Here is a 12,736-nt window from a genome sequence, read left to right as displayed (position 1 = left end):
ATATCCGTGGTACCTTGATGCTCATTGCTGATACTCAATGAAAGTGCGTCATTACATGCCGAACACGACATGCGAGTGCTTTAGTCAACCGCGATACCCTGACCCACAAGCTAAGCTTACTCCCGTCACTAGCATGTTCATACCTTTTTCTGACTATGAACAATACTGCCAAATACCACTGTTTCACTCACCAACACTCAAGATTGAATCGAAGCTCACGTACACAACTGAGATGATCAACTGTATGAGTCTCACCTCTGATCATCACAGTAGAGCTCGTGACGCTTGCACGGATTTGGTTTCAACCGCAATTTGTCATGACCATGTCAGTGACGTTTTGCAGAACTGATCACAGTAAAAAAAAAGTCATGACAAAGCGACTGACCTAGCGTTGGTCGTAAAAATGGCACGAAGCATGCATTGATCACACCCAATCGTTTTGAGTATCACCTCTGAAAATCACAATTGAATACGCTGACGCTGACAAGGATTTTGTTTCAGTCAGATTTTGTGTATGACATTGACAGTGACATTTTGCAGCACTGGTTGAAGTAATATATCGCAAAACAACTATAATAATCCACTTTGATGCGACATGAGCAAGAAATACTCTAACAAAATGCGCCATTCTCTTACTAACCCGTTGCTTTTACTGCTTTAAACACGATGAAGAACGTTTGTTCCACACTGAATAAGACATTTTGCGAATTATTCGGATATTAATTTTGCTTTGTTGTTAAATGCCTAATGCTGCAACTCAATATATTACCTCCTCGAGCTTGTTTTATCAAAATGCCACACGGTTGCGCAATTATGACACGCGACGGCGCACGCTTTTACCTTGTGAAGCACATAATAGCGCTGACGACACCAGTTAGACCACAATTTGGCCTTATGATTCGTTAAAATTGATTCTTTTACTTTTCATCAAAACCGACATCTGGTTTCCTCCGAACCCATCCTCTTTCCTCGCGACCTCGTGTTTTAGGCAAGGAAAAAGTCTCCTCCGATCCGAACGTGCCTAATGAAGGTGAGAACTCTACGCTTCAAACGTCTCTCTGTTGCAGAAACACTTTAAAAACTACAGTACAAAGCAACGGAAGTGAAGAGGAAGAGAGAATGTAGTTGCATATATGTAGTTGCCATTTAGTGGAGTTTTAGTTTAAAGCAATGTTTACCTTCATACTAATCGAAACCATTATTGTGCTCTCTGTCCGTATTAGAAAATCGTGGCGAATTTCTGGAAAAGCTACAGCGCGCCCGAGCCGCCGTACGGCAGGGCACCGTATCGCAGCCCATCCTGTCGGCCCCGAGCCTGGCACGCATCGCCGTGGGCAACTGGGTGCTGCAGAGCCAGAAGGAGCATCAGCTACATATCAACAATTCCGAGGGCCATCAGGTGACGATACTGCAGGACGAGCTGCCCGGGTTCATCTTCGAGAGCAACCGTGGCACGAAGCATACGTTCACCGCGGAGACGACGCTGGGGCCGGACTTTGCGGCCGGTTGGATCAACACGAAGAAGAAGAAGATGCGCTGTAAGGCCGAGGCCCAAAAGTACCAGGTAAGGAGAGAGAATGAAAGTAAGAAGAATCGAAGATCCTAATTGTTGCTCGTTTTTTTTTTGTTCCTTCCAGCTGCACAAGTTGGCCCGCGACCTGTACAACAGATATTTCAAGGCGGCCCAAGCCATACCGCGTGGTGCCGTTGCAAAACTGTCCAAAATTGTGCATCAGATCGAGATCGCCCTGGAAGAGCAGCAGTCCACGTCGAAGGCCGCGCTTATTTCCAGCACGACACAGCAAATTACACCACCCTCGGCCGGCGTAAGCTGGCAGGAGAAGCTGTACAACGCGCTGACCGAGCTGGTGCACCTGCTGAACGAGGACGGCGTGATCAGTGCGTACGAGATGTACAGTTCCGGGTTGGTGCAAGCGCTCGTCGCCGTCCTTTCGCCCAACTACTGGGAACTGGGCATGAATCGCACCAAAGCGAACAAGTACCAGAAGCAGCGGCTTTCGATCTTCAAGAAGTGCATGTACGGTGGGGAGCTGAAAACGGGCAAAAACACGGCCGCCATCCTGGTGCAGAAGCTGGTGGCGGTGCTGGAAAGCATCGAAAAGCTGCCGGTCTACATGTACGATTCGCCCGGCGGTAGCTACGGGCTGCAGATACTGACCAAGAAGCTGAGCTTCCGGCTCGAGCGGGCGGCCTGCGAGCAGACGCTGTTCGATCGTACCGGGCGCAACCTGAAGATGGAACCGCTCGCGACCGTTGGCCACCTGAACAAGTATCTACTGAAGATGGTCGCCAAGCAGTGGTACGATATGGAGCGCTCGTCCTTTCTGTACTTGCGCAAGATGAAGGAAGCGAAGCCGGGCACGATGCAGTTCCGCCATCGGCACGATTTCGACGAGAACGGGCTGATCTACTACATTGGCACGAACGGTCGCACGCTGGAGTGGGTCAATCCGGCCCAGTACGGGCTGGTGACGGTGACGAGCAGCGAGGGCAAGCAGCTACCGTACGGCAAGCTGGAGGACATTCTGTCCCGCGACAGCGTGAGTGTCAACTGCCACACGAAGGACAACAAAAAGTCGTGGTTCGCGATCGATCTCGGCATCTTCATCCTGCCGACGGCGTACACGCTGCGGCACGCGCGCGGCTACGGCCGGTCGGCCCTGCGCAACTGGATGTTCCAGATGTCGAAGGATGCCGTCAGCTGGGTCACGCTGCTCACGCACACGGACGACAAAAGCTTGGCCGAGCCGGGCAGCACCTGCACCTGGCCGATCGATTGCCCGGCCGACGAGCAGCAGGGCTACCGGCACGTGCGCATCCACCAGAACGGGCGCAACGCGTCGGGCCAAACGCACTACCTTAGCCTGAGCGGGTTCGAAATCTACGGCAAGGTGATGTCGGTGTGCGAGGACATGGACAAAACGGCGGCGAAGGAGAACGAAGCGAAGCTGCGCAAAGAGCGCCGCCAGATCCGTTCGCAGCTCAAGTACATTACGGACGGTGCGCGGGTGGTGCGCGGTGTCGACTGGCACTGGGACGATCAGGACGGCAGTCCGCCGGGCGAAGGCACGGTGATTGCGGAGATACACAACGGTTGGATCGACGTGAAGTGGGACCACGGCATGCGCAACTCGTACCGCATGGGCGCGGAGGGCAAGTACGATCTGAAGCTGGCCAACGTGGACGGGTTGATGGCGGGTGCGTACGATCTGCACAGCAGTGGCATCTCCGTTACGACGGTGGGCGGAGGAGGTGGTGGAGCTAATAACAATCAGTTCTCCTCCACGGCCAACGTTCAGTGTGAGCTGGCGGATGGTGGTAGTACCGCGTCGGGCAAGAAGAAGGTTTACGACAAATCGCTGAATGTGCTGACGAGCCGTAAATCGAGCTCGACCCCAAGTTTGCCGGATGCGACGACCGAAAACCGATCTTCTGTGGCCTCCACCGAGCAGGCGACGTCGGCCGACAATCTGTCCTGGAAGCAGGCAGTGGAAGTGATCACGGAGAATGTGCTATCATCGGCCCGTTCCGATCTGGCGACCGTTGGCAGTGGAGGAAGCAGTAACGATCTTTCTTCTTCGGTCGTTACCTCCAGCACGGCGGCCACGGGGAACAATCAGGAAGTGTCCGTTACGGTACACTCATCGCTGAGCGAGCGGGGCAACAATATTCCCGATCTGTCGCAAATCAACAGCAGCACCTCCATGTTGGTGTCCGATTTGGCCACCATCACGGAGAATCTATCCCTCTCGGATGGTTCGGCGAAGCAAAGCGGTACCGCCACCGCTTCCTCGGCCGGTGGGCAGCAGTTTGTGAGCAACATCAGCGGTACGGGCGTTCCCGTCCTGATGGGTTCGTCCTCCTCATCGTCCTCCTCCTCCTCGACGGAGGAAAACAACAAAACGAACAACATCAACGAGACGAACAACAAGATCAATCTAACGAGCGGCAGCGGCGCGAGCAGTGTCGCTAGCGGTAGCAGTGCCTCGAGCGGCAAGGCCGGCCTGTCTTACCTGCAGACGCGCCTCGACATGATGGGCAAGATGCGCGAGGGCGTTGACATGCTGCGCAACAACACGAACAATTTCCTCTCCTCCGAGCTGCTCACGCAGTCGAACTTGCTTTCCTCCGTCAAGATTGCGTTTCCGCCGATTCCGCCGGCCAACGCCACGACGGGCAGCAGCAGCACGACCGCCACCACCATCCCCGGCAGCGCATCGTACGGCAGTAGCATCTTCGTGGCAAGCACCAGCACCGGCACAAACCCGGCGGCGTCCTCCGGCACGGGCGCCAAGACACCGACGGACAAGTTTGACGTGAAGTTCAACAACACCGCCACCGCGAACACGTTCAAGAAGGTGCTGAACGAGGCGAAGCAAATCGGGGCGGAACAGCCACCCGCACCACCAGCACCGGCCTCGTCGATGGGCGGCCGCGATGCGACGAACAATCTGAAGAACAACATCGTCGTGGTCGGTTCGACGGAAACGACGGTGCTCGGTGGTGGTGGTGGCGGTTCGTCGCAGGACGATCCGAACGCGATGGACTGTCTGATGGGGTCCGTTTCAGGCAGCGATGGAGTGAATGTGGTCCCCGTAGTGGCACCCTCGCCGAACTCGATGAGCGTCAGCGTGCCGAACCTGACGAGCAGCGGCACTGGAGCGAACAATCATTCACACAACGCGTCCCATCGCACGTCCTCGCACCATCACCATCATCATCATCATCCGGACAGTGCGTCCCAAACGCTGGCGAACGACGCGCAACCGCCCCCGCCGGGGCTGCTGGAAACGTTCGCGGCCATCGCACGGCGCCGCACGTCCGGCAGTGGCTCGAACTCCAACAGCAACGCCAACAACAACAATGAAAACAACAACGCTGCATCGCATCCTTCCTCCTCATCCTCCTCCTCGTCGCAGCAGACGACGGCGGCGGTTCCGATCAACAATCAGCTGATTAGCAGCGGAGGAGGCGGCAGCGGAGCAGGAGCGCTGGTAGGTGGTGGTAGTGGTGTGCTGCAGAACAACAGCAACTTTTTCCCCCGTGGACCAAACTCGGTGACCAGCCTGGTGAAGCTGGCACTGTCCAGCCACACCGGGCTGCTCAGCACGGCCCAAAGCTACCCGAGCCTGTTCAGCTCGTCGTCGAACAACAATGCTGCGTCCGGACAGGGTGCCGGGAATAACAACAACGCCAACAACATAGTCGGTGTGGGACAGGTGAACCCGCTGAACCCCGCCCTCACCATGAGCCTCACGTCGACGTCGAGCGATAGCGAGCAGGTGTCGCTGGAGGACTTCCTGGAGCAGTGCCGAGCGCCGACGCTGCTGGGCGACCTGGAAGACGACGAAGACATCGAGGACGAGAACGACGACGATGAGAACGAGGACGAGTACGAGGAGGTGGGCAACACGCTGCTGCAGGTGATGGTTTCGCGCAATCTGCTCTCCTTCATGGAGGAGCGCACGTTCGAGAATCGGCTGCCGACGGCCGGCAAGCGCAAATCCTGGGACGATGAGTTTGTGCTGAAGCGCCAATTCTCCGCCCTGATACCGGCGTTCGATCCCCGGCCGGGCAAGACCAACGTGAACCAGACGAGCGATCTGGATATTCCTGCGCCGGGCAGCAACAGCGCGACCGATCCAACGGAGCAACCACAGTCGTCTTCGTCGGGCAGGGGAGCGCTGCCGGAACAGGGCAGTGGCCAGTCGTCGACGGCGATCTCTTCGCTGCCGCAGCCGACCCTGTCGCTGATACTGCGCGGCCCGAACATTAACGGCGTGAACGATGTGGAGGTTGACCTGACGCAGTCCGACTGGACGATTTTCCGGGCGGTGCAGGAGCTGATGCTGCAGACGACGATGCCGAAGCAGGACAAGTTCCGCAAGATCTGGCAGCCAACGTACACGATCATCTACCGGGAGGCTAGTCCGGGCTCGTCCTCGTCGCTGTTGGGTGGCGGTGGAAAGGAAGATTTTAGCAGCGGAGAGGAAGGCCGTGCTACACCGATCATTTCGATGTACTCGCAGCGCAGCCACGGATCGACGCTGTCACCGAGCTCTCCGGTCCCGGGCACACCGTCCCTTTCCGGTGGTGGCGGTGCTGGTGGTACGGGAGCCTCAAGTGGTGGTGCACTGTCCTCCGCCCCGGGAACGGGTGGCAATCAGCAGCAGCAGCAATACTGCTCGGTCGAGGACGTACTGCAGCTGCTCTCGCAGCTCAACAGCATCAACCAGTCGCTGGCGGCGACGCCGACCAACAACGACAAGAACCTGATGCCGGACGTGGAGTCGCACTACCTCAGTCCGGACGTGTTCATGAGCAAGAAGATCACGAACAAGCTGCAGCAGCAGATCCAGGACCCGCTCGTCCTGTCCAGCGGCAGCCTGCCCAAGTGGTGCGAGGAGTACAACCAGACCTGCCCGTTCCTGTTCCCGTTCGAGACGCGCCAGCTGTACTTCAGCTGCACCGCGTTCGGCGCCTCGCGCAGCATCGTCTGGCTGCAGTCGCAGCGCGACGTCAGCCTGGAGCGGCAGCGAGCACCGGGCCTGAGCCCGCGGCACGCCGACCAGCAAGAGTTCCGCGTCGGCCGGCTGAAGCACGAGCGGGTGAAGGTGCCGCGCGGCGAGAACCTGCTCGACTGGGCGCAACAGGTGATGAAGGTGCACTGCAACCGCAAGTCCGTGCTGGAGGTGGAGTTCGTCGGCGAGGAGGGTACGGGCCTGGGGCCGACGCTCGAGTTTTACGCGCTCGTCGCGGCGGAACTGCAGCGCAGCGATCTCGGCATGTGGCTGTGCGACGACGAGGAGCCGAAGCTGATCGAGGACGAGATCGATCTCGGCGAGGGCAGCAAACCGGTCGGGTACTATGTGCGCCGATCGACGGGTCTCTTCCCCGCCCCGCTCCCCCAGGACTCGGACATTAGCGAGGTCGTGTCGGGCTACTTCTGGTTCCTGGGCGTGTTTTTGGCCAAGGTGCTGCAGGACAATCGGCTGGTGGATTTGCCCCTGTCGAACAGCTTCCTGCAGCTGCTCAGCCACAGCCGTTCGATGGCGCGTGGTGCGACCGGCCACACCGGCTCGCTGCTGGGCAAATCGGGCGCCAGCGATGACATCATGATGTCGTCCATCCTGTCGGAGGACAGTGATCGCGACCGGGACCTGCTGGTCGACTCGTACCAATCCAAGATGGCGATGGCAAGCGATGGCGCCTGGTACGACGGCATACTGACGCAGGAAAATCTGCAGGAAATCGACCCGATCCGGTACCAGTTCCTGCGCGAGCTGCAGGAGCTGGTGCAGCAGAAGCAAGCGATCGAGCAGAACGACGCGCTCAGCTCGGAGGAGAAGCTGCAGCAGATCAGCGAGTTGAAGCTAAACACCAAAACGGGCTGTGTGGCGCTGGAGGATCTAGCGCTTACCTTTACCTACCTGCCGAGCTCGCGCAACTACGGGTACGCGTCGGCCGACCTGCTCCCGAACGGGGCGAACATCGACGTGACGATCAACAACGTGGAGGAGTACTGCAATCTGACCGTGGCGTTCTGTGTGCAGGAGGGCATCGCGAAGCAGCTGGCCGCGTTCCATCGCGGCTTTTGCGAGGTGTTTGCGCTGAGCAAGCTGGCCGCGTTCACGCCGGACGAGATCCGGAAGATGCTGTGCGGCGAGCAGAACCCGGAGTGGACGCGCGAAGACATCATGACCTACACGGAACCGAAGCTCGGCTACACCAAGGAAAGGTAAGACAGCGGACGGGAGAGAGCACTTGTGTGTGTGTGTGTGTGTGTGTGTGTGTGTGTGTGTGTGTGTGTGTGTGTGTGTGTGAGTGTGAGTGTGAGTGTGAGTGTGAGTGTGTGTGTGTGTGTGTGTGTGTGTGTGTGTGTGTGTGTGTGTGTGTGTGTGTGTGTGTGTGTGTGTGTGTGTGTGTGTGTGTGTGTGTGTGTGAGTGAGTGAGTGAGTGAGTGAGTGCAAAGGTTGGTTCGAACTGACGATTTTCTTCTTCTCTTCCCTTCTTCTCAGCCCTGGTTTCCTGCGCTTCGTCAACGTGCTGATGGGCATGAATGGGTCGGAAAGGAAAGCGTTCCTTCAGTTTACGACCGGCTGCAGCAGTCTGCCCCCTGGCGGGCTGGCCAATCTGCACCCACGGCTGACGGTGGTGCGTAAGGTGGACGCGGGCGAAGGGTCGTACCCGTCGGTCAACACGTGCGTCCACTACCTGAAGCTGCCCGACTACCCGAACGAGCAGATACTGCGCGAGCGGCTGCTGACGGCCACCAAGGAGAAAGGGTTCCATCTGAACTAAATCAAACGGAGAATGGATGTGTTGGAAGAATGGAGGAAAGAGAAAAAAACTATATTGTTTTTTTTGTGTACTGTTGAAAACGAAAAGATAATGTTGCGAAATGACTGAATATAAAAGGGAGAGAGAGAGTGTGTGTGTGTGCTGTGCATTAGAAGAAAGAGTTGTTTACTGAGCATTAGGCGACAACAACAAAAAACGAAGATAATTGCAACGATGATGTGTGAGAGTACGGAAGGGAAATGGTTAGATAAAATTCACAAAATCATTTAAACTAAACTATTTTTACATGCACCTCTCTCCCCATTTTCTCGCCCCCCCCCCCCCCCCCACAAACGCCCCAGCTAAAGAGATGATATATGTAATATTAGCACACACACGTGCGCGCGTCTCGCCTCTACGCACGACGCTGCTGCTGCTGCTGCTGCTCCCTCTCTTTGGAAATTTGAAGACTCTTTCGAAGGAGGACACGAATCGATTGAACTAAATGAAGCGCGAATTCGTTCAAGTTACATATACACACACCTACTCCGGCAGAAAAGGAGAAGCAAATTTATGTAAAATCTAGAAAAGAATTTCAAACACACACACAAAAACACACATGGTAAGCTGTTCTGTTCTTTACGTATATAAGGTACATGATATATGAAACGTAAATAAGAGAAAGTGCTTTTAACGGTCGTGTTGGCTGTTCGAATGGTTTGGTTTTTGGTAAAGGAAAACAGATCGAGAAAAGAATAGCTTTTTAGGGGTTTACTAGAGAAGAGAGGAGGAAAGAAGTACTCCCAGTTTGCAGAACGGACCACCATCGGAGATGGGGGTTAAGGGAGAGTTGCTTAATTTTGTTTCCTTTAATTTACACACTCTAAGTCCCCTTTATATTTACACATCATTATAATCCGTTTAGCGTTTTGTTCTCTAGTTGGAAAAACAGCCTGCTTGTTGCAGCAACTCTCTAATAAGAAAAACACGAATAGTTTTGTTTTCGTATGCATGTGTGTGTGTGTGTGTGTGCGTGTATGAGAAATAGTTCAGTATGGAGGGAAAACTTAAAGCTTATCTGCCGCCTCCGGTAGGGCGGGAAAGGAAGCGCAGCCAGTAGATAAGTACTAGAAGGACTAACTACTACTACTACTACTACTACTACTCGGAATACGAGAAGCAGAGAAACCTGTTTGCTGTGTGTGAAAATATGTATGTGATTGATTGATTGAAGAAAATGTATGAAAAATTTAATGGTACTACTACTAACCCGGAATGAGGAACCTAAATGAGTTTGTGATTGACTATATTACATTAAATGTTAACGGATTGCGTTTATGATTAGGAAGAGACAGAGAGAGGATAGGAGTGGATAGGAGGAAAAGAGCCCAGCAGCTTGTTGTTGTGTGAGAAAAGCACTCTAGTGTAGCGTGTGTATGTGGTGTGCTGTGTATGTGTACGTGTGCGCCGTTTGCCCAAGGCATTAATTAGAGCTGTGCAAAGCAGAAAGTGAATAATAGATTCCCACACACACACAATGAGGTTTGGTTTCAGTTGCAGTTTCCAGAGAGAGAGAGAGCGAGAGGGAGAAGATATGATACAAAGCGCTTTACTAAATTCATAAGTAAGGAAATGTAGTTAGTTTCGAACTCTACCACACACTCACACACAATAGCCTCCTCAATTGTACATATAAAATCACCAAACAACCAAACAAACGATCGCGTCAGTCATTATGCTCAATGTGTGCGCTTAATGCTGCGTGAGTTTCGTTGTCGTTGGAGGATAGTTTCGAAAAATGTTTAAAATCTAAACGTGTGTGAGCGTTCTTTCCATACCCTCCAGAGCGCTTCTTGAACTCTTGATCTTGGAATTGATCGTTTTGATTTTGATCGAGAAAGAAATAAGCCCTTTCCTCCCATGTTTGGAGTGTGTGTGTGTGTGTATTGAAGCGTTTGTTAGTTGGACTTGGCATGGTGTTAGAAAAATGAGATAGGACAAAACAAAAATCGAATGGACAAATACATATAGAAAGAGGGTGGTGGTGGAGGGGCTATCCCACTCTTCTCCCCTTGCTGCGCTGTTGTTACCCATGTCGCAAGGGTTTTCTTTTTTAATCAATTAAAGTAGAAGAAGCGGAACTGCTACTGCTGCTGCTGCTGGGATGTGGGGATGCCGCGTTATTAGAGGGAAAGAATTTAGTGCAAACAGATAGAGAAAGACATAAAGAAAAAAAAAGGGAAAGAGAGAAAAAAATGTTATAGAAAGATAATACTGGAATGATTGTGAAACATTAATGAATGAATGAATATTGATTATGACACTCTATTCAAAGATTATACCACAATTAATAAAACTCTCTACAAACAGAAACAGACACTTCAAACACAACACCTGCAAGAGAAACTTATGAAATCCTCAGACACACATACACACACACACACACAGCGAGATACCTGGTAACACACCAACACACAACACGAAGTACTTTAAAGAAACAGCTCCTATATGAATTAATAAAACACGAATTATGTGCGAGGATATTATTAAGGCAAAAATAATAAAAAAAAAACAATTTAAAAAAACATGTTTAAATTGTCAGTTTTTCAGTAAGGTTCCATGGTGATTCGCGAAACGTACGGTGACACATTTTACACGAATGATTGACTTTTTGAAAATTATATTTTTAAAATTTCTACCCCAAACAACAAGCGACGACCCCCGGAATCGTCTAGAGCGACCAAAAACCTGAGCCGTGTTTTGCTTGCTGGTGGGGCATGTGCGTAGTAGTGTAACGTATTTAAAAATAAATCACGCTTTCTAACCTTTTCCAACCATTTCCCACCGACTTCCCACAAGCGAGAGACCCCAGAGGGAAAATGGGAAATATTGTATGGCCCCAACGACCGACGACCTCCTTCTCTTAGCCGGGTCGTGCCGTTTTGCGTGATTTTCTTCGTTTATTACTGGCCCCCAAACACACACGGTGTACTGACTTTCGGTGCTTCATTTCACCTCCCTCGCCTCTTTGGTACGTGGTAAGATAACATGAGTGGCCACAAGTACTTGTCCGGAATGCGTTACATGGCCACATGATGCCGGGGTTTGCATTGCAGCCAGTGGCAGTGCTATTGTTGTGCTCGTCTGTCTGTTTCCACCTTGTTTCATAATTAATGCTACTTGAAGGTGTACTTTTTTATTTCATTTTTTCATCGCCCATTATTACATCGATTTTAGTGTGAACATGCTGTTGCTCTCCGCTCGCTCTCTGCCGCACTGCCGGGTGAGATGGAGCGAGAGAGTAAGGTACACAGGCGGGTACAGAAAAAGGGTCACGCTTAGCTTTTGGATGATAAAGACAACACTTAACTCGAAGCGGGGTATACCAATCCAGACGATATTAGGTCCAGAGTTAGGCCTTTTTTGTTACATATTGAATGCGCACAACCGTTTTATTAAACACCTCTTGTATTAGACGTCCGTAATATCCAGTGACTGAGTGTCAATAAATGAGGCCGGTCTCGTAGTACAGTCGTCAACTCGTACGACTTAACAACATGTCCGTCATGTGTTCAAGCCCCAAATGGACCGTGCCGCCATACGAAGGACTGACTATCCTGCTATGAGGGGAGGGGGGGGGGGTAATCCAGACAGGATTTACCAGTATAATAAACAACTGTCCACTTGTTTATAACAACAGTCGTTTTGAATAGACACCGCTGTCTACCACTTGCTCACACGCCAGATGGTGTAAGCTACTCTGTCCAATTTAATAACACAATTTTCGCTTGTAACAGCACAACAAGCCCGTTATAGGTTCAAGCCCCGAATAGATCGTGCCCCCATACGTAGGACTGACTATCTTGCTATGGTAACAATAAGTCACTGAAAGCCAAGCTCACTTCACTAGTGGGTACAGGCAGGCCTTGACCGACAACGGTTGTTGTGCCAATGAAGAAGAAGAAGAAACCCTGTAAGTCACTGAAAGCCAAGCCCAAGGTCCTTGAAAGAGAACAGGTCGAAGCGCTTAGAGTAAATTGACAGAAAGCCATGGGAAAATTTTGACAGTTAAAGTGAACATTGTTTATTTTTAGCGATGGACGTTGCTATGGAGTGAATGAGAGTTTTGTTCAGCATTTTACATTCAATTCCGGGTAAAATATTTGAAGAATTAGAATCCAATTAGAATATTACATGACTGATACAATCCAAGGATCTCATTTATCATTCGTAGCCGGGTTATAAGTAAATGACGGTATGCATATTGTACCAGTGTGTGTCGATTGGATGTTTCATTTTACTCTCAGTGTTCAATTGAAAGTAAAAAGGACTTCTTTAACCCAGTTAAACATGTTAAACATTTCGTTTTTCCAGCAGGACCGTTGCAAACGGTAGTGGTTTGTGGTCACGGAATGGCAAACAATGAAAAAGGTTA

At 52.0% G+C, this 12,736-nt stretch overlaps 1 protein-coding gene across 8 annotated transcripts in view; it reads left to right on the top strand.

The window, feature by feature from the left end:
• LOC121597936 (E3 ubiquitin-protein ligase Ufd4) overlaps positions 1-10,674 on the top strand; it is a 28,522-nt gene extending 17,848 nt beyond the window's left edge. For 6 of the 8 annotated variants that reach the window (XM_041924269.1, XM_041924268.1, XM_041924266.1 and 3 more), the window contains 4 exons: positions 989-1,030; positions 1,224-1,564; positions 1,638-7,759; positions 8,040-10,674. In XM_041924269.1, the coding sequence (XP_041780203.1) occupies positions 989-1,030; positions 1,224-1,564; positions 1,638-7,759; positions 8,040-8,322 (6,788 nt within the window). In that variant the 3' untranslated portion in view covers positions 8,323-10,674. The remainder of the gene's footprint in view (positions 1-988; positions 1,031-1,223; positions 1,565-1,637; positions 7,760-8,039) is intronic. The other 2 variants (XM_041924274.1, XM_041924272.1) reach the window with 1 other exon arrangement.
• The last annotated feature ends 2,062 nt before the right edge of the window (positions 10,675-12,736 follow it).

The sequence above is a fragment of the Anopheles merus genome, chromosome 3R (assembly GCF_017562075.2).
Source record: "Anopheles merus strain MAF chromosome 3R, AmerM5.1, whole genome shotgun sequence".
Lineage (NCBI taxonomy): Eukaryota > Metazoa > Arthropoda > Insecta > Diptera > Culicidae > Anopheles > Anopheles merus.
The sequence above is the reverse complement of the archived record's forward strand: the minus strand, read 5'-3'. Positions and strand labels throughout refer to the sequence as shown.